Raw genomic sequence first — 20,088 nt, forward strand, 5'->3', positions numbered from 1 at the left:
CAAATCTGAGGTCCAGGGGTGCCGGATGGCTCGATTGGGAGAGCATGAGACTTTTGATCTCGGGGTTATGAGTTCAAGCTCCACGTTGAGTATAGAGATTACTTAAAAATAAAATCTTTAGGGGCGCCTGGGTGGCTGGGTCAGTTAAGCATCTGACTCTTGATTTCGGCTCAGATCATGATCTCAGGGCCGTGAGATCGAGCCCCACATCGGGCTCCACGCAGAGTGTGGAGCCTGCTGGGGATTCTTTTTCTCCCTCTCCCTCTGCCCCTCCCTGCCCCACTCACGCTCTCTCTGTCCTCTCTCTAAAATAAAATAAAATCTTAAAAAAAAACACACACACAAACACAAACCTGAGGTCCATTCTCCTGCACTGCCCCCAAATCCTCGCTCAATCTCAGCCCACTTCACTGTAGTCTGACTCATGGAGGCGTGAGAGACAGAAAGAGAGAGACTCCCAGAGAGTCGGGAAGAGGCGATGACTGAGGAAGACTTACAGGGAGAAGGAGGCAGAGAGAAAGAGAAAAAGCCCAGAGAGAATTAGAGACAGGACAGAGATGAGAGACCCAGAGATGCAGAGGGCGGGAGGACGAGAGAGACAGAGGCAGAAGCAAAGTGAGACACACAGAATTTCAGAGACAAACCATGAGAGACAGAGAATGGGAGAACTCCAGCCCAGAACAGAAAGGAACTTGCCTGGGGTCATGTGACCAGTCAGGGGCAGAAATGCACTTGAACCCAGAGAAATACAGCCAAGTGCCCCACACACCAAAAAGACCTGCCCCAATCCCTGGCTCATTTTGCCAAGCCCCGAAACCCCAGATCAGACCCAAAACCAGACCCAGGACCCCAAATGGCAAAAAAAAAAAAAAAAGGAAAATTTGGGGGCACCTGGGTGGCTCAGTTAGTTAAGCCTCTGATTCTTGATTTCAGCTCAGGTAATGATCTCAGGGTCCTGGGATGGAGCCCAGTGTCAAGCACACTCTGGTCATGGAGCCCGCTTCAGATACCCCTTCTCCCTCCCCTTCTCCCCGCTCACACCCTCTCTCTCTCTCTCTCTCTCTCTCTCTCTCAAATAAATAAATAAAATCTTTGAAGAAAAGAATGGAAAAGATTTTGCTACTGCAGGGCAAATGGCCACTACTGGCCACAGTAAGGAGAGCTGGGGTCAGCCTCAAAGAGGCCACTGGAGGGTGCCCACCCGAGGCATCATTCCAGCTGGCTGCCATTCGCAAGGTAAGGCAGGAAAATAGAAGGGATTAAAAGTCACTGTGAAAACGGCGCAGGGGAGGGCAGAGGGTGTGGACAGAGATGATTTAAGGGCAGCCCCCACCCCTCAGGCATACCCAGAGCTGCCCGGCACAGAACTGGAGCAGATCACACCTCCGCTCAGCAGGTAAAGGACCAGGTGCAGGTCACAGAGGAGGATGGCTCTCAAGAGAGGGGTCACCGGCTTCATCTGTCGCTAAGACTGGCTGGGATCTCCCTTGTCACCTCCTCCAAGGGTTCTCAAGGCCCCTGGGCTTGTCTTTCTGGGGATTTCTCTGGCTCTGTGTTCATTCATTTGACACATGTTTTAGAGCCTGCAGGGGAGCTGGGCACCAGGACCTCGGTACTGGTGCTTTACCCAGAAGGTGGCATCTCTCTGTGGACTGAGCCCCTGGGGTCAGAACCCCTGGTTCTTTTCCCTCCACTTCCGCTTCTGCTTCTGCCCCCTTCCCTGTCTCCAGTCTGTCTTGGTCTCTGTCTCTGCGTGTCTCTGTCTAATGTTCCGTGTGTGTGTCTGTGTGTCTGTCTCAGTGCATCTCTCCTTTCTGTCACTCTCTCTTTCTCCCCCTCAGTCTCTGTTTAGCTCTGTCTCTCTGTCCTGCCCTTTCTCTTTCAATGTCCGTCTGTATGTCTCTCAGGAAGTATGTGTCTCTCTGTCTCTCCATCTCTGTCTTCTGTCTTTCTCTAGCTCTGTGTCTTCATTTGTCTGTCTCCACCCGTGTATCTCTATCTCTTATCACTGTCTCTGTGAGAGACTCGGTCTCATGATAGATGATGATAGACAGACAGACAGATGATAGGCGGACATCTACAGATACTCAGATATCTCACTTGGTTTTTCCATATCCCTCATTATCTCCATGTGTCTCTCTCTGTCTCTCCGTCTGTCTCTGTTGCTGTCTCTCTTACTGTCGGTCTCGTTGTATTTTGACTGTCTCTGCCTCTATTGTCTGCCTGTCTCCGAGTCCTCTCTCTCTCTCCCTCCCCTCCTCTCCACTTCTCTTCCCTCAATCCCTGGCCTTTCCCTGTCCCTGACTCTCCCTACCTCCTTTCTTCTCTTCACCTGCCCTTACTTCTAGGGCCTGGGGAAGGCAAGTCCCAGGAGATGCGGAGTGAAGGGATCCCACTCCCTTCCCGGTCCTGCCCTTTTCCCCTCTGCCCCCCAGATGCTTGCAGATGCTTTCACCATGGACAGTCTGAGCATAGCCGTCTTGCTCGGGCTCCTGGCTCTCACCAGTCTGTTCCTGATCCTCACATCCAGGGGCAAGGGCCGGCTGCCTCCAGGCCCCAGGCCCCTCCCATTCTTGGGAAACCTGCTGCAGCTGCGCTCCCAAGACATGCTGACTTCTCTCACCAAGGTGCAAGGACCTAGGCTTGGAGGAGGGGGGAGTAACTAGGGGAGGGGTCTCAGGGCCCCAGACCCCCCTGTGATGTCTGTCTTCCTACTCCCAGCTGAGCAAGGAGTATGGCTCAGTGTACACAGTGCACCTGGGGCCCAGGCGCGTGGTTGTCCTCAGCGGGTACCAAGCTGTGAAGGAGGCCCTTGTGGACCAAGGGGAGGATTTTAGTGGCCGTGGCGACTACCCTGTCTTTTTCAACTTCACTAAGGGCAACGGTAAGCCTGCCCGCCCCCCGTCTTCTCCACCCCAACTCATTCCACACCCAGGGAGGGGGTAAGGGTGGGGGACTGTCCTCCCAATTTTAGTGACACTCAGGGCCACTGATCTCACCAATTACACCAGCCAGGATGGCGCCAGACAGGGCTCGTCCAGGTAGTCTGTTTCACCTTCCCTATCCCCACACCCCGCCACCATCTTGAAATGCACTTCCACACCAATCCCCACCTCCATCCAACTCCAACCCCATTCTCATCCCAATCCTTACCTCTAGCCTAACCGCATCATCAAGTTTCCATCTCAGTCAGGTGGCCAAATTATCTGGCCCAGCCCACATTGCCCACCTCAACTCAGTCCTCATCAACCCTACCTCCATGTTCCCCGTTCCAAAATCAACTTCATCTGTATCTGCAACGCTGATTCTTCTCCCTTCCGCCATTTCCATTATGAACCCTCTCCCAGTCTCCACTTTAAAATCTGTTATCAAGGGCACCTGGGTGGCTCAGTTGGTTAAGCGACTGCCTTCGGCTCAGGTCATGATCCTGGAGTCCCGGGATCGAGTCCCGCATCGGGCTCCCTGCTCAGCGGGGAGTCTGCCTCTCCCTCTGACCCTCTGCCCTCTCGTGCTCTCTATCTCTCATTCTCTCTCTCTCAAATAAATAAATAAAATCTTTAAAAAAAAATCTGTTATCAACCCCATCCTAACCCTTTAGTCAAACTGAACTCCACCACCATTTTTCTTCCTCACCCTATCTTCTCTCAATCACCTATTGAAGTTTTCAGTCCCCAGTTCTATTTTCAACCCTAATCAAACTACCATCACCAAAACCAACCCTGGCCCATATCTACCCAAGCCCGAGCTCAATCTCAACCCCAATCTACCAGTCCTTCCCATTCTACACAACTCCATTCCCATTGGCAACCTCAAACCCAATTTTGTCATGAGTCCCATAACCGCCCCCCATTGCCCATTGTCATCCCCATCCAAAGCCAAACCCAAATCCACCCATCCAGCAACTTACATCAACTTCAAACCTCTTCCGCTGGCGTTGGTGGTATAGTGGTGAGCATAGCTGCCTTCCAACTTCAAACCTCTTCCGCCGGCGTTGGTGGTATAGTGGTGAGCATAGCTGCCTTCCAACTTCAAACCTCTTCTATCTCAATATCCTGCCCTCCTTAGGTTTGGAAATCACCTAGTCTTGTGGGTTTTCTTTTTTTTTTTTTTTTTTAACATTAGTCATTTATTCAAAAGAAGCCATGTATGACGGGGCCCAATAAATGACAAAGGAGAGAGAGAAAGTAAGTTGGCAGAAAGTTGCTCTGATTGAAAAGGAGATCCTGGAGGCTTGCACCTTGGACTATTCTTCTCCCCCTAAAGAAGCCCTAGGGCTCCCCCTGTCCCCTTGACTAGATGAGTCCCAGCTGCTCCAGAATTTGGAAGTAAAGAGCTCTGTTTAAAAGCAAAAACCCACTATTGTGTATTGAATATACTTTCTACTTTCATGTCCCCTTCCTGGGCTTGATCTTATGACCTCACCAGTCCACGTACACCAAATGCAAGGAGGGGGACACAAAGCAATTGAGAAAGTCACCTTGCTACTTTCTCACAGAGAACATCTGGATACATACATTATCTGTTACTAAAAATAGTTACCATCTAATTCTTCAATACATAGTACAGAGGGTAACAAACAACAGGGTTCTGCTGCTTACTGGCTATGTACCTCTGGACAAGTGGCTTCCTCTCTCTGACCCTGAGTCAGCTAGCATGAGAAAGTTGTTACAAGTCAATGAGATAATGCAGAAAATACAAGGCAATCACTGAGATTTTTTTCTTCTTTAGCATCTAGTTCTCTGCTTGCTCCAGGGAAATCAGAGATAAACACATCGGAGACCGTATCCTACTGTAGTCCCATCAACAGACTATGACCACCTAACAGTGGTCAGGGCTGGGATGGGGATGCAGGGAAACTTTGGGAGCCCAGAGGAAGCACATGAGCCAGGCAGGGAGGGAGGGCCAGCAAGGGCTTCCTGGAGGAAGGGACCTCTAAGTTGAGACCTAAAAGATGAAGATCACCAGTCAGGAGCAGACAGAAGGTGAAGAGTGTTCTGGAAGAAGGACCAGCCTGGGCAAAGACCCTGAGTCCAGGGAAAGAAGAGAACAGGGTCTGTCTTGTTCCTGGATGAGGTCCCAATGTCTCAGTGTTTATTTCTCCTTTCTCCCTTATTTGTGCTTTCATTAAATAATAAGCATTCACCAACATCTCCCATGTGGTAAGCTCTGTGAGGGCAAAGCTGGGGACATAGTGGTGACCAAGACAGCCCCTCCCTCCTTCCACTCCCACCCCACCTTCACAGCTTAGAAAAGGAGATAGCCCGATGGCCAGACTGTGATAATCCACAGTGATCAGGTCTGTGTTGAGGGAAACAGAGGCAGAGTGATAAGGACTATGGTGAGGAAGCCCAGAGCCCTATGGAAGCTCAGAGGTGGCACCTGACCTAGCCTGGAGGGTTAGGTAGGACTTCCCAGTAGCGGGTAGATTCCAAATTCTCAGCCTCTCTCCCAGCAAACACCAGGAAAGGGGACTCGGTTAGCAGTAGTCTTGGGGACAAGTGCATCAGTTGAGCTGGCCCCTCTCCTCTCTCCAGGTATCGCCTTCTCCAACGGGGACCGGTGGAAGGTCCTGAGGAGGTTCTCTGTCCAGATTCTGCGGAACTTCGGGATGGGAAAGAGGAGCATTGAGGAGCGGATCCAGGAGGAAAGCAGCTTCCTGCTGGCAGAGCTAAAGAAAACTGAAGGTCGGGGTCCCCAAACGCAGTAGATACTCCCTAACTCACACCCATCCTACTTAGTAGTCAGGACTGGCCAGATAGTGTGGGCACCAGCTCAAAACCCCTGGAGGCTCCTCACTTGGCCTGCAGTAAGAGTGGCGCCCCCTGGAGGTGGATCGGCTTCCGGTGCTGTGTTCGTTGAGGTAATGGTGACCGGATAAGTTATGGGGGGCCTCTCTGTTGCTGTCTCTGGGTGGTTTTTGTTTTTTGTTTTTTTAAGATTTATTTATCAGAGAGGGAGAGGGAGGGAGGGAGAGAGAGTGGGCAGGGAGGGGAGAAGGAGAGAATCTTCAAGCCGGCTCCCTGCTGAGTGCGGTGACACACATGGGGCTTGATCTCCTGACCTTGAGATCATGACCTGAGCAGAAAACAGGAGTCCACCACTTAACCCACTGAGCCACCCAGACACCCCCTCTGTGTGGTACTTTTTTAAAGGAAAGATTTTTATTTTTTATTTATTTTTTAAAAGATTTTATTTATGTAGGGGCGCCTGGGTGGCCCAGTCGTTAAGGGGCTGCCTTCGGCTCAGGTCATGATCCCAGGGTCCTGGGATCGAGCCCCGCATTGGGCTCCTTGCTCCACGGGAAGCCTGCTTCTCCCTCTCCCACTCCCCCTGCTTGTGTTCCCTCCCTCGCTGTCTCTCTGTGTCAAAAAAAAAAAAAAGATTTTATCTATGTATTTGAGAGAGAGAGAGAGAGAGAGAGAAAACATGAGAGGGGGAGGGGCAGAGGGAGAAGCAGACTCCCTGCTGAGCGAGGAGCCCCACGTGGGACTCGATCAGGGGGACTCCGGGACCGTGACCTGAGCAGAAGGTAGACATTTAACCAACTGAGGCACCCAGGCGCCCCTCCGTGTGGTATTTTGAATGCAGTTTGTATAATTGTGGTGGAAGATGGTGACACTCTTGAGAACGCACTACTTGTGGGGCCCTGTGTTAAGCACACTTTCACTCATAAGCCCCTTAAGCCTCTGAACGATCCATTTAGCAGAAGAGGAAACAGAGGCACAGAAAGGTCAACTAACTGGCTTGAAATAATAAAGCTAGTCAGTGGAGGAGCCAAGATTTAAACCTGTGTCTAAGGTCCACACTCAACACACTAATGCCCATTTACTGAGTGCTTCCTGGGGACCAGGCACTATCCTAAACTCTTCACATGTATGAACACATCTCACCTCCCCTGAAACCCTGGGAAGTTATTACAAGCGATAAACCTGAGGCCCAGAAAGATTTCTTACGTGCCCAGGAAGTGGCAAAGCTGGACGTGAACCCAGGTCAAAGCTGTGCACCCATGAAAAAAAATTAAAAATAACCAACACTTGGGGCACCTGAGTAGCTCAGTTGGTTAGGCATCTGACTCTTGATCTCAGCTCGGGTCTTTTTTTTTTTTTTAAGATTTTATTTATTTATTTGACAGAGAGAGAGAACACAAGTAGGGGGTCAGCAGAGGGAGAGGGAGAAGCAGGCTCCCCATTGGGCAGGGAGCCCGACGTGGGGCTTGATCCCAGGTCCCTGGGATCATGACCTGAGCCGATGGCAGACGTTTAACCAATTGAGCCACCCAGGCGCCCCTCAGCTCAGGTCTTGATCTCAGGGTCGTGAGTTCAAGCCCTGCATTGGGCTCCATGCTGGGCATGGAGCCTACTTAAAAAATAAAAATAAAAGTAACCAGCACTTACATGGTGCCTACCATATAGCAGCACTGTTCCAAGAACTTTGTGAAGGAGATCCTATTATAAACCCCAATTTACAGGAGAAGTAACTGAAGCGGAGAAGTGAACAGCCCTCTACCCTGATCTCCAAATCTTGCTGGCTTTTGAGGGGGGAAATGTGGCCAGTGATGCTTCAGGGATTAAATGATATGATGTAAATAAAGCAATAATGACTGCCTGAGTTAGTTTCCTATGGCTGCTATTTAAAACAAAAAACCCCACAAACTTAGTGACTTAAAGCAACACAAATTTATTCTCTTACAGTTCTGGAAGTCCATAAAACTAAAATGGGTTGGCAGGGCAGGCTCCTTCTGGAAGCTCTAGGGGACAATCCATTTCCTTGCCTTTTCCAGCCTCTAGAGGCGCCCTGCATCCTTGCCTTGTGACTCTTTCCCCTATCCTCAAAGCCAGCAACATAGCATCTTCCAAAATCTCTCCCTCTCTTCTCTCTCTTTCTCCCTCTCTCTCCACCAATGCATCCCTTTCCTTACTCAGACCCTTCTGCCTCCCTTGTGATTACATTAGGCCCACGTGGATAAACCAGAATAATCTCCGCATCTCAAAATCCTTAACTTAATCACGTGTTCACAGGCTCTTAGAGAGGAGGACATGGACATTTTGGGGGGCAACTATTCAGCCTACCACACCACCGTGGTTCATACAGGCTCAGGATGGGCCAGGCCCTTAGCCAGTCACACTTTTACTGACTCCTTACAACAGCTCCATGAGGAGAAGACTGTCATCAAGCCCATTTTACAGACGAGAAAACCAAGGCTCAGAGAAGGGAAGTCGGTTCATCCCGGCGCCCCCTCTCTGCAGATGCCTCCGAGGACACCCTCATGGTGGACTGGTTCCAGCTCATCCACGAGAAGCAGCTACTGCTGCGGCAGGAGTTGGAGCTGATGTACAAGTGAGGGGTCCAGCCGCCACACGGAAACTGAGCGGCCAAGCCAAAATCCAAACTATGTCGATCTAACTCCAGACTCAGTTTCCTGGGCCACGCTGTTGTTGTGATGGCTAATGTGTTATTGTCTGTGATCTGTTCAGTCATGGGATCATAGGGTGTCGGGTGTCGTGTTGCTCTGCCATTGCTGGGTGAGGTCGTAGCGTTGTCAGGCACTGATTGTGCGATTGTATGGTGTTGTGTATTGTATGTATGTTGTTTTGTGTGGTGTGTGCTGTGTGTTGTATCGTGAAGAATGGCCTGTTCCGTTGTTTGGTGTGTTGTCATTGTGCCGAAGGATGTTGTGGGTTCTGTCCTTCCTGGTGTGTTGCCAAGGACTCGGGGTGTTCCGCTGAAGGTCAGGTGGCCAAGACCATTTGCTCTGTGCTGCGAGTCACACTGGCATGGTTGGGTTGGATGTCGTGCGCTCTAGTGCCGCCCGGGGTCTGGGGTGTTGCACAACGCGCCCCCTGACCCACTCCGCCCCTCACTCTCAGGCAAGCCCTTCGACCCCACGTTTGTGCTCAGCCGCTCCGTGTCCAACATTATCTGCTCTGTGATCTTCGGCAGCCGCTTTGACTACGACGATGAGCGTCTGCTCACCATAATCCGCCTCATCAATGACAACTTCCAAATCATGAGCGGCCCTTGGGGAGAGGTCAGGAGGCCCAGGTTGGGCGGGACAGGGTTGGGGTTCATCCAGTCCTGGGAAACGGGAAACAGTGGGCGGGGAGAGGATGCGTTGGACTCTCCTTGGCCCCGCCCCTTCCCGTCTGGTTCCGCCCCCGCATCGCCCTAAGCTGTCTAGCCAAGGTCAGTCTCCGCACCGAGTTGCCACAGACACGCAGGGCCCCCGCCCCACCTCGGTCTCACCAGAACCCAGCTGACCCACAAAACCCCGCCCGTGCCTATCTGCTCCACCCTGACCTCACTGGCAACCCCTCCACACAATCACACACGCGCGCGTGCGCGCCCTACCTGATCCTCCAAACCCCTCCGACTCTCCCTCATCCCCAGTTGTACAACATCTTTCCGAGCCTCCTGGACTGGGTACCCGGGCCGCACCGACGCCTTTTCCAGAACTACAGGTGCATGAAGGACCTCATCGCCCGCAGCGTCCGCGACCACCAGGACTCCCTCGACCCCAGCTCTCCCCGGGATTTCATCGATTGCTTTCTCAACAAGATGGCACAAGTAAGCCTGGCCTGGAAGTCGCATTTCTAGTCTGACCTGCTTCCCTCCGCCTCAAACCAACGAGGATCCCGGGTTGAGCGGGTTTGAGACCGGTCTCCCTACATCTGGGGAGTGAAGTTGGAACACCTGGCCACTCGGGGGCCCACCGCCAATTAACAGCTCATTAAGAAGTCCTTAAGGATCTGTTAATCGTGGGCCCTGCGGCTGAGATTTTCTCTACCCGGTCCTTCCGCGCTCCCCAGCTTCCCCGAGGAAAGAAAGTTAAACAGGGGAGGGACTGAACGGACACACCCAGCAGGAGTCCTGCAGATCTGTGGGGAGCGGGTCGCACAGACTCCGAGCCTGTGGTCAGTGATCCGGCCCGGGCTCATATCCCCACCCCTCAACCCCCGCAGGAGAAGCAGGACCCGCACAGCCACTTCCACATGGATACCCTGCTGATGACCACACATAACCTGCTCTTTGGCGGCACCGAGACCGTGGGCACCACACTGCGCCACTCCTTCCTAGTGCTCATGAAGTACCCAAAAGTGCAAGGTGCGTGCGCCCCAAGCCTGGCCGGGAGATCCTGCACACAGCGCCGCGGGGCACACCTGCTCGGCACTCGGGCCCCACGAGCCTCAACTCGCCTACCTCTAAGCCCCGCCCACGACCAATGGGCACGGCCCCGCCCAGCATGCCAGAGAGCCCAGGCCTCCAGTTTACGCCTGAGACCCCCAGCCAAACCCACAAATCCACACGGAAGCCCACCCCATCCATAGGCTCCCGCGGTCCACACAGTCGGCCGGAACCCGGACGCCGCCCTCGTGGTCTTGCTTTGCGGCCCACCCCTGACCCTGACCACACAGCACGCGTCCGGCCTCAGCGCCCCTATCTCACAGTCGGCTAGAGCCTGGCCCCGAGCCTCGGCCACAGGGCCAGCCAGGAACCATCAGTCTGACCCTCCCTGTCTGACCACCCGCCCACACAGCACGGTCTGGGACCCCACCGCTCCAAACCCCGCCTCTGGGCGGATCCCGAAACCCTGGCGTCCGGCACTGAGTCTATTACGGTCCATACCACCTGCCCCACCCCCGATCTCTCCGGGCTTTCGTACAGCCTACCCACTCGACCCACCCTCCCTCCGGCCTGGTCCTCGAACCCCGCCCGCTGTCCCATCCGGGACTTGGACTCCAGGCAGCCCCTAAGCCCCGCCCGCACAACCCCGCCCCTAGGAGCCCTGGCACCAACCTAATTTTCACTCTCACCTACTTGGTCTCCCAAAGCAACCCTTCCCTTCGAGGCTCCTGCTAACCATCACAGGCATCTCTGTAGCGGCGTCCCTACTGGGAAGCGTAGGCTGGACCCCCACACACACATGCACACATGCACACAACTGGGAGCCCAGTCGAGCCCACTGGTACCCTTGACTAACGCTCCCCCCTCCACCTCCAGCCCGCGTACAGGAGGAGATCGACCGCGTGGTGGGTCGCGCGCGGCTGCCGGCGCTGGAGGACCGAGCGGCCATGCCTTATACAGACGCGGTGATCCACGAGGTGCAGCGCTTCGCAGACATCATCCCCATGAACTTGCCCCACCGCGTCACTCGGGACACAGCCTTTCGCGGCTTCCTGATACCCAAGGTGTGCTGGGCACCTGGCAATGGACGTCTGGCACACTAGGAAGAGGCATCCCAGACTTGGGAATGGCATCCGGGTCTCTAGCAAGGAGGCTCCCAGGCCCTAGCCATCAGTACCCCGGGCCTTAGTGACTGGCATCCCAAGCCCTAGCAACAGACATCTGAAGCTCTTAAATCCAGAACCTCAGCCCCTTCCCAGGACCTATTCAGTACTATAATGGACTGACCCTGACCTGAACCTCAGACCCCTTCCCCAATACAGCTCCCCTTCCTAGGACCCCTCTCCAGCATCTCCAGGGTCTAAGACTTCATCCTGGGGACCCGCTGTGCCTAAACACTGTTCTGAGAGAACTCTCCCTCTTCCCAGAAACCCCAAGTCTGCTCTGACAAGGGGAGGTATCCCTCATCCCTGTCAACAGTTTCCAGCACCCATCACTTGTAACTCCAGACAGCGACATGCATTTCCTGAATCCCTGTTGGCAGTCCTAGGCTCCATGACCCTTTATCAAGTTCCGGGGGGCCTCCAGCCCTGTGGAGTGAAATTTCAGCTTGAGAATCTCCCAGACCTTCTGCCCCTACTGATTCTGCCTCCCCACCCACACAGGGCACGGATATCATCACCCTCCTTAACACCGTCCACTATGATCCCAGCCAGTTCCTGACGCCCCAGGAATTCAACCCTGAGCATTTTCTGGATGCCAATCAGTCCTTCAAGAAGAACCCTGCCTTCATGCCTTTCTCAGCTGGTGAGAGCCATGGGGACAAGAGTCAGGGTCTTTTGGGTCCTATATTCCTACCTACATTCCTCGTTCCTCATTCCACTCTCCAAACCCTCTCGTTTCGTCATCCCACCGCATCCTCAGCTTTGGATGTGCGGAGACGTTTGTTCTCCCTCCCAACTCTGCTCCTATAGGCAGATAACGGCTAAAATCCTTGCGAAGGGAGGAGGGGGAAGTAGGATATTAATTCAACTTGGAAGCAGTCACCGTCAGTCTCCCCACTGGGTGGCGCAGGTGAGCAGTTCTAGTTTCCTCGGCTTTGGTCTTTATCCTGCTGAAAAAAACCTTTCCTGTTTAACCCAGTGGCAGAAATAAAAAGGAGGAGGGAGGAATAATAATAATAAGCCACCTACCATATTGCCTACTGTGTGCCAGGCGCTACTTTTAAGAAGAGCTATTAGAGTGGTGGCTACGAGTTAGGTTTTCCAGCCAGACCCCCAGCTCTGTCATCTCCTAGCTATGATGGCCTTGAATATGTCACTTCACCTCTCTGTGCCTCAACTTCCACATCTATAAAATGGAGAATGATAGAGAGAATTCCAAGGCCCACCTCTTGGAATTGTTAGAATTAAATTAATTAATATCAGTATAGTGCCTAGAGTAACATGTGACACGCAGTATGACCTACCTGGCATTATATTCTCATTTCTTTACCTGCATTTAGCATTCACAACAACCTAATGAAGCACCACTATCATTTATTTTATTTTATTTTATTTTTTATCATCCCCATTTTAAATACCCAGAAACTGGCTTGCCCAAGAGCACAGAACTAGTAATGGCAGAGTCAGAGTTTGAACCCATGAACTTATCCTTGTATCGGCCGGATCCTTTTTGGCCCCGGATTTACTTAATGCATCTTTCCCAGACCTTTAGAAGGGTGGCTCTGTGACGTCTCCAGTCATTAGCTTCGTATGTTCTTCGAGAATTTGCGACTGGAGCCCCCCACCCCATCTTATCTCGCCGCCCCTCCGCACCCTCCCACCCCCGCAGGTCGCCGACTGTGCCTGGGCGAGTCGCTGGCGCGCATGGAGCTCTTCCTCTACCTCAGCGCCATCCTGCAGAGCTTCTCGCTGCAGCCGCTGGGGGCGCCCGAGGACATCGACCTGACGCCGCTCAGCTCCGGGCTGGGCAACTTACCGCGGCCTTTCCAGCTGTGCCTGCGCATGCGCTGACGCCACGGCCCTTCCAGCTTCGCGAGTGAGCGGGGAGGCCGGCCGGGAGGTGCCCCCGTCACCGGCTCGTTCCGCTGTGCCCCCATCCCATCGCCCTCACGCTCGCCTCCCCAGCCCCCAACCCCCAACCCCCATCTTGACCTGGTCTGCGCCCCCAGAGGCAGAGAAACGCAAGGGGAAGGAGAAGAGCTTGCCTCGTTCTATTGCGCGCCCTTTTGGGGGCTGTTTTCATCATTTTCTAATAAAGTATCTTTATAAAAGATTCAAACCTGCCTGAGCTGAATTACAGGGAGGAGGGCAGCCCCCTAGGATGGGGAGAAGGGAGGTCTGGCTCAAAGGAGACACCGAACTGACTAGTTCTACCTTCATCCTTAGAGGGGCTAGAAATTGGGAGAAATTGTGTCCTGGGGTAAGGGCCGGACGACAGCCTGACGACAGAGAGGCAGAGAAACCAAGGCAGAGAAAAAGACAGAAGCCCAGAGATACACAGGACGGGTCTGCAAGAGACGCAGGGTGCCATACAAGATGGAGATGGAAACGGAAGAAGGGAGAACTTGACAGACCGGGAGACAGAGACACAGAGACCGAGAAATAACACTAATACTTACACAGTGCTTCCTATTCACTCTAAAATCTCCCTATAAGACAAAGAAGCATTACACACTTTTTAAAAGATTTTATTTATTTGAGAGAGACAGTGAGAGAAAACATGAGCAAGGAGGAGAGGGAGAAGCAGACTCCCCACTGAGCAGGGAGTCCGATGCAGGGCTCCATCCCAGGACCCCGGGATCATGACCTGAGCCGAAGGCAGACGCTCAACCAGTTGAGCCACCCAAGCATCCCACATTATACACTTTTAGAGACTCCGGAGAGGTGAAATGACTTGGCCAAGATCACACAGCCAGAAGCAGGCAGGGCTGGGGACAAAACTCAGACTCCAACACTGCTCCCTTCCACATCGCAAGTCGGAGACACAGAGGAAAGCAGAGGGGTACACGGATGGAGAAATGGGGAGACAGAGAGGAGAGAGAGAGATAAAGAAAGAAACAGAAATGGCCAGAGAAGGCCAGAGAGGAAGAGCTATGAAGGGGAGAAGTAAGACACTGGAAGACTACTCAGACTATTCCTTTGTCTTGCAATTCCTCCCTTTGGGGTGGGGATAGTCCCGGGGGACACGGGGCCTCCTGACCTGGGACTGGATTTGTCAGCCTGACATCCTGCTGACAGAAGCATTTCTCAACAAATGGGTGTCTTCAGTTCCGTGGAGTCAGAGTGAGGCAGAGCGGTGGTGGCCCCCCAGCCATGGGCGGAGGTGGCCTGGATGACCCTACCCTAAACGGGGTCTCCCCAAGGCCATCCAGAGACTGGGACATGCTCTGCTGAGACTTATAGGCAGTCCCCACCCCAGGCATCGGCTCCTTAATCCCCATGCTGTTCTCACCACAGGCCAACTACAGAGTCTGCCCCAAGGGCCCAGGCAGAGACACGGAGGGGGAGAGAGAGAGGGAGAGACTCTGAGGTCTTGAGGAAGAAAGATGAAGAGACAGCAAAGAGAGGGCGGGGCGCCTGGGTGGCTCAGTTGGTTGGGCGACTGCCTTCGGCTCAGGTCATGATCCTGGAGTCCCAGGATCGAGTCCCGCATCGGGCTCCCTGCTCGGCGGGGAGTCTGCTTCTCCCCCGGACCCTTCCCCGTCTCAGGTGCTCTCTCTCTCTCTCTCTCTCATTCTGTCTCAAATAAATAAATAAAATCTAAAAAAAAATTAAAATTAAATACAAAAAAGAGAGAGACAGCAAAGAGAAACACATGGAAGTACTAAAAAAGAGATGGAGAGAGAAAGAGAGATGCAGAGAGACAGACGGGAGAGATCCTGAAAACCAAAGAGTAGGAGTGACACAGAGAGACAGGGAGGAACAGACAGGAAGGGAGAGACATGCCCAGAGAGAAGGAAGACAAGGAGATTCTAAAGCAGAGCTAGAAATTGAGAGGAACAGACATGAAGAGAGACAGAGACCTGAGAGCAGAAGGAAAAGGGAACTAGAGACAGGAGCCGTAAAAGATAAGACACAGAGACAGACAAGGGGAGAGACAGTCACAAGGATCTGGCAAAAGACAGAGACGGAAAATAGAGTCCAAGTTAAAGACAGAGACAGACAGAAATCGGGATGAAGAGAGTCATGCCTTGGCTCTACAAACATTTACTGAGCGCCCACTGTGTGCTGAGCACTGTTTTCGTGCCAGGGATACAGAAGCGAACAGGACAAACGCCTGCTCTTGAAGAGACCCAGAGAGGGCGGCTCACCAGGGTTCCTGGACGGAGAAAGCCTGACAGGTCAGGAGACCCAGGGCAGAGACAGAGGCAGGGAGACGGGGAAGGGGGAGATGAAGGGAAAAGAGAACTGAGAGGGATACCGACAGGAACAGAAGCAGACAGAGTAAAACAGGCGGAAAGAGAGAGAGAGAGAGATGAACAAAGAGAGAGGAAGACGCTGAGAGCTTAAACAAAGATAAACAGAGACAGAGACCCTGAGAGACACTCCCAGAGACAAGGCCAGTCCCAGAGGCTGTGCCGTCCCCACTCTCTCCCCAGGTCTGGGCCCTGTGCCAGGCACCTGGCGGAAGGCTGGATCTGGCCAAGCAGGGGCCTGCGGAAGGGTGGGTCGCCTTCCTGAACACTGTACGGGTACAGTATACACGGTTCCAAGAGCAAGGGCATGGAAGTGACAGGGGCTCAGGCCCCTGTCCCTAGGAATCACAAGCACAGGGCACAGGAGTGCCAGGCTAATGGGTATGTCACCAGGGTTGTTTTTAGAAGTGTATTTGGAAGTCAAAAATGTATTTAGTAATCAGAAGTATAGGGTACAGCATTCAGGGGGTCACGGCCCCAAAGGTGGCCAGGGGATTCAGAAATGCACACCTACGGGTCAAGGAAGATGGACCCCAAGAACCCAAAGGCTCAGTAGGGTGCACCTGTCGGTCAGGTGTATTGACATGGAATGCTAGCGCAACAAAGCTGCCCAGTAGGGCAAGCGGCGCCTGGCACATCAGTGACAGAGCTGGGTGGAGCCCTTGGGTTGGGGAATCTGCAATATGAGCAGCCTGGAGACGCCCACCTCTCCCACCACTCCCACTCCGAGTATCCGGATATCCGGCCGGGGCTCCACCCAAGACCCAAAGGGAATCAAATAAAGGCTAAGGGGGGGCGACAGGGAGGTTAGAGGGCATGATGCTCATAGGCATCACAGTGCCGCTGCTCCTCCTGCTGCTGGCCCTAGCCAGGTGGGGTTGGTTGGGGTGCCCAGGACGCCCAGACTCAGGAGGCTCTACCCCCGGGGCCTAGGGCACTGCCACTGCTGGGGAACCTGCTGCAGCTGGAGTCCGGACGCCTGGACCGTGCACTCATGGAGGTAGCGCCGATAGTGGGCTGGGGGGCTGGAAGTCCTGGTTCTCTGAATGAAGACAGTTGAGGGCTCTGACCCCATGAGTCCTGAGGAGGGTTAAGGGGCCCGGAGTCCTGTGTTCCAGGAAAGAAGGAGACTCGGGGTGGAAGCCGGGAGCCTGGACATCTGCTTGAGAGAGGAGAGGGACAGTGGGCCTGAGCTCGTGGTTCCTGGCAGAGTCGCCCTGGGATCCCCCTCTCCCTCCCCGCCCCCCCCAACTCCTGGGTCCTGAGGGAGGAGGAGCCTAGAGTGAGAAGGCAGGTCGGGGGGCGGCGGGAAGGGGTGCCGAGGGGTCTGTTCTTCTGGTTCAAGGCGGGGAGGAGAGTACCGAGGGCCCAGACGGCTAGTTCTGAGGGTGCAGAGGGCTCGGGTCCTGGTCTTGTAGATCCCGAGGGAAGAGGGAGCTGGGGGCCTGGACTCCTGCGGATGAGAAAGGAAGGAGGTGGGGATCTGACTTCCTCCGCCAGTAATGAGGGGATGAGATGGGGACTCCTGGGTCGGAAGGAAGAGGGAGCTGGGGGCGGGGGCTCTGGGGTGGAGGAGGGGGTCAGGAGTCCGGACCGGGACGCGCTGAGCACCCGCTCCGCGTAGCTCTCTGGCCGCTGGGGCCCAGTGTTCACAGTGCGGCTGGGCCCGCGCCCTGCAGTGGTGCTGTGCGGCTACGCAGCGCTGCGGGACGCATTAGTGCTGCAAGCGGATGCCTTCTCCGACCGCGGGACCATGGCTGTTATCGAACGCTTCACCCGCGGAAACGGTGAGTCCCAGGCGGCGGAAGTGCGTTTGGAATCGCTCACCCAGTTTGAGCGATAAAGGGCGGGGCCGGGGAGATCGGGAGAAGGCCAGTGCAGGCAAACAGCGAGAAGGCGGGGCGGAGCTAAAGTGTAGGGGCCGAATGGCGGGGGGGCGCTGGTTTCTGGTGCAGCCACTAGAAGAGACGAGCCCAAGAGTCAAAGCCAAAGAAAGCAAGCACTGGTGAGGGATCGAGACCAGCAGTGGTGGGGCCAAGGTGCGGACAGGGCCGAGAAGGCTGGGGTGGCAACCAAGAGGTCTGGAAAGCAGCAGAATTGAAGCGTTGCGAGGAAGCCGGCTCCACAACTGGACGCTTCCAGGATGGGGCGTGGCCCACTTCCCGGCCCGCCCCTTCTCTGCCCCACCCCAGGCATCGCGTTTTCGAACGGGCGGCGCTGGCGGACGCTGCGCAATTTTGCGCTGAGAGCACTAAAGGAGTTCGGGATGGGAACGCGGACCATAGAGGAGCGCATCCTGGAGGAGGCGGCTTGTCGCTCGGCGAATTTCAAGCCACCATTGGTGCGGCCTGGTCGGGATGTGGCCAATGATCAAGAAGGGGTAGGGCGGGGTGTCTGGCTAGCTCAGTCGGTAGAGCAAGCGATTCTCCAACAGGCTTGTAGGTTCCAGCCACAGGTTTGGTGTAGCTATTACCTAAAAATAAAATATTTAAAAAGCGGGGGGTGGGGGCGCGGGAAGGCATTTGTAGTGGAACGAAGTTAGTAAGCGGAGCCACAGCGAAAAGACCCTGTCCGGTCCCGACTCCCAGGAACGCCATTCGACCCCCGGCGGCTACTAGATAATGCTGTGTCTAACATCATCTGTTCGGTGGTCTTCGGGAACCGCTATGGCTATGAGGACCCGGAGTTCCTGAGACTTCTGGACCTCTTCCATGACAACTTCCGCATTATGAGTTCCAGATGGGGCGAGGTGAGAGGGCCAGCCTCAGACCCTCCCTCCTGTGCCTAACCTATGCCAAACCCGGGGTACATAGGCCTGCCGACCTTGGATCATTAGGTCGAGTCTTAGAATCTTGGAAGGGAGGCGCCTGGGTGGCTCAGTTGGTTAAGCGACTGCCTTCGACTCAGGTCATGATCCTGGAGTCCCGGGATCGAGTCCCGCATCGGGCTCCCTGCTCAGCAGGGAGTCTGCTTCTCCCTCTGACCCTCTTCCCTCTCACGCTCTCTCATTCTCTCTCAAATAAATAAAATCTTTAAAAAAAAAAATCTTGGAAGGGGAGAGTTCTAGAACTTAGAACATCAAAGTCCTGGTGCAGTCTCCCCGCAGGGGAACTACTGGACTTGTTCGAGGTCCTGCTGCGGTCTTGTCCCCCTAGATGTACAACATTTTCCCCTCCCTCCTTGACTGGCTCCCCGGCCCGCACCACCGAATGTTTCAAAACTTCGCGGAACTTCGGGTCTTTATCTCTGAGCAAATCCAGCGGCACCAGCAGATGCGGCAGCCTGGGGAGCCCCGTGATTTCATCGATTGCTTCCTGGATCAGATGGATAAGGTGCATGCCCCTACTACCGTAAAACTCTCCCCTTGCCGCCCACCAGGAGGTGCCAGGCATGCCGCCACACCCATCTCTGTCCACAGGAACAGGAAGACCCAGAGAGCCATTTCCAGGAGGAGACATTGGTGATGACAACGCATAACCTTTTCTTCGGCGGCACCGAGACCACGAGCACCACTCTGCGCTATGGGCTCCTCATTCTGCTTAAGTACCCAGAGGTGGCAGGTCCGGGAGCTGGAAAGTCTGCGGTGAGGGGGCTAGGGCTTGGGGATGGCTGGCAGCCAGGGCGTGCGCAGCTCACATCCTCTGCCCACACCAGCCAAAGTGCAGGCCGAGCTGGACGCTGTGGTTGGGCGGATGCGCACCCCAAGGCTGGAGGACCGGGAGCGCCTGCCCTACACGAACGCGGTGCTGCACGAGATCCAGCGCTTCATCAGCGTGCTGCCATTGGGGCTGCCACGTGCCCTCACCCATGACACCCACCTGCGCGGCTACTTTCTGCCCAAGGTGCCCACCAAGCATGGGGATTCTGTGCGGGCCTGGGAGCACCTGTAACCGAAACCATCAGCCCTGAGCATGTGCCCTGGGAGCAGGAAGGAAGGCCCACCTTCCCACTGGCTTTTAAATGGGGTCTTGGATGACTAACCAAGTGCACGAGGTAACCCCTGTGCACCCCACCCCCCCAGGGCACCTTTGTGATTCCTCTGCTCGTGTCTTCACACCGGGACCCCATCCAGTTCAAAGACCCAGACTGCTTCAACCCCACCAATTTCCTGGACGACAAGGGCAAGTTCCAGAGCAACGATGCCTTCATGCCCTTTGCCCCAGGTCTGGGCCAGGAAGGGAGGGGACGAGGCTGGCAGGCCCCGGGGGTGCACGGTTCCCACCCTGCATCCCTGTCTCCTCAGGAAAGCGGATGTGCCTGGGCGCAAGCCTGGCGCGATCAGAGATCTTCCTCTTCTTCACTGCCATCCTGCAGCGATTCTGCCTGCTCCCTGTGGAGAACCCCACCAACATCGACCTCACCCCGCAGTACACTGGCCTGGGCAACATCCCCCCAGCCTTCCAGCTCCACCTGGTAGCCCGCTGAGGTCGGGCTCAGCTGCCCTCTGCTCACCGGCTCCCGGACCTCCTAACCCCCTTTGATCAATAAAGGCCCCGAACTACAGATGGACGGGTCTCCTTACCAATAAGAGGGAGCAGGAGAATCAG

The 20,088-nt window shown here is 54.7% G+C and overlaps 2 protein-coding genes across 2 annotated transcripts; both read left to right on the forward strand.

Annotated features, from left to right (window-relative positions):
• The first annotated feature begins 1,317 nt into the window (after nt 1–1,317).
• Nucleotides 1,318–13,525, forward strand: LOC112810817 (cytochrome P450 2F5). Its single transcript, XM_025854670.2, has 10 exons — nt 1,318–1,396; nt 2,436–2,627; nt 2,722–2,884; nt 5,535–5,684; nt 8,868–9,028; nt 9,388–9,564; nt 9,960–10,101; nt 10,999–11,186; nt 11,787–11,928; nt 12,955–13,525. The coding sequence occupies exons 2-10, from the start codon at nt 2,436–2,438 to the stop codon at nt 13,134–13,136; spliced, it is 1,497 nt and encodes a 498-aa protein (XP_025710455.2). The 5' UTR covers nt 1,318–1,396; the 3' UTR covers nt 13,137–13,525.
• A 2,777-nt stretch (nt 13,526–16,302) lies between these two features.
• On the forward strand, nt 16,303–20,044 carry LOC112810619 (cytochrome P450 2F3-like). Its single transcript, XM_025854332.2, is given in 11 exon segments — nt 16,303–16,417; nt 16,419–16,541; nt 17,166–17,328; nt 17,734–17,853; nt 17,856–17,882; nt 18,130–18,290; nt 18,697–18,873; nt 18,960–19,101; nt 19,196–19,383; nt 19,563–19,704; nt 19,785–20,044. Coding segments are annotated over 11 exon segments (1,485 nt in total). The 5' UTR covers nt 16,303–16,357; the 3' UTR covers nt 19,967–20,044.
• Nucleotides 20,045–20,088: the final 44 nt, after the last annotated feature.

Source organism: Callorhinus ursinus, unplaced genomic scaffold, assembly GCF_003265705.2.
Source record: "Callorhinus ursinus isolate GAN/ISIS: 27379988/994484 unplaced genomic scaffold, GSC_fseal_2.0 scaffold61, whole genome shotgun sequence".
Lineage (NCBI taxonomy): Eukaryota > Metazoa > Chordata > Mammalia > Carnivora > Otariidae > Callorhinus > Callorhinus ursinus.

Excerpts from the sequence above, each read along its gene's own strand:
- LOC112810817 (XM_025854670.2), top strand. The coding sequence starts at position 2,436 with ATGCTTGCAGATGCTTTCACCATGGACAGTCTGAGCATAGCCGTCTTG. Across the intron at positions 5,685-8,867 it reads AGAGCTAAAGAAAACTGAAG|GCAAGCCCTTCGACCCCACG; the intron begins GTCGGGGTCCCC and ends CCTCACTCTCAG. Across the intron at positions 11,187-11,786 it reads GCGGCTTCCTGATACCCAAG|GGCACGGATATCATCACCCT; the intron begins GTGTGCTGGGCA and ends CCACCCACACAG.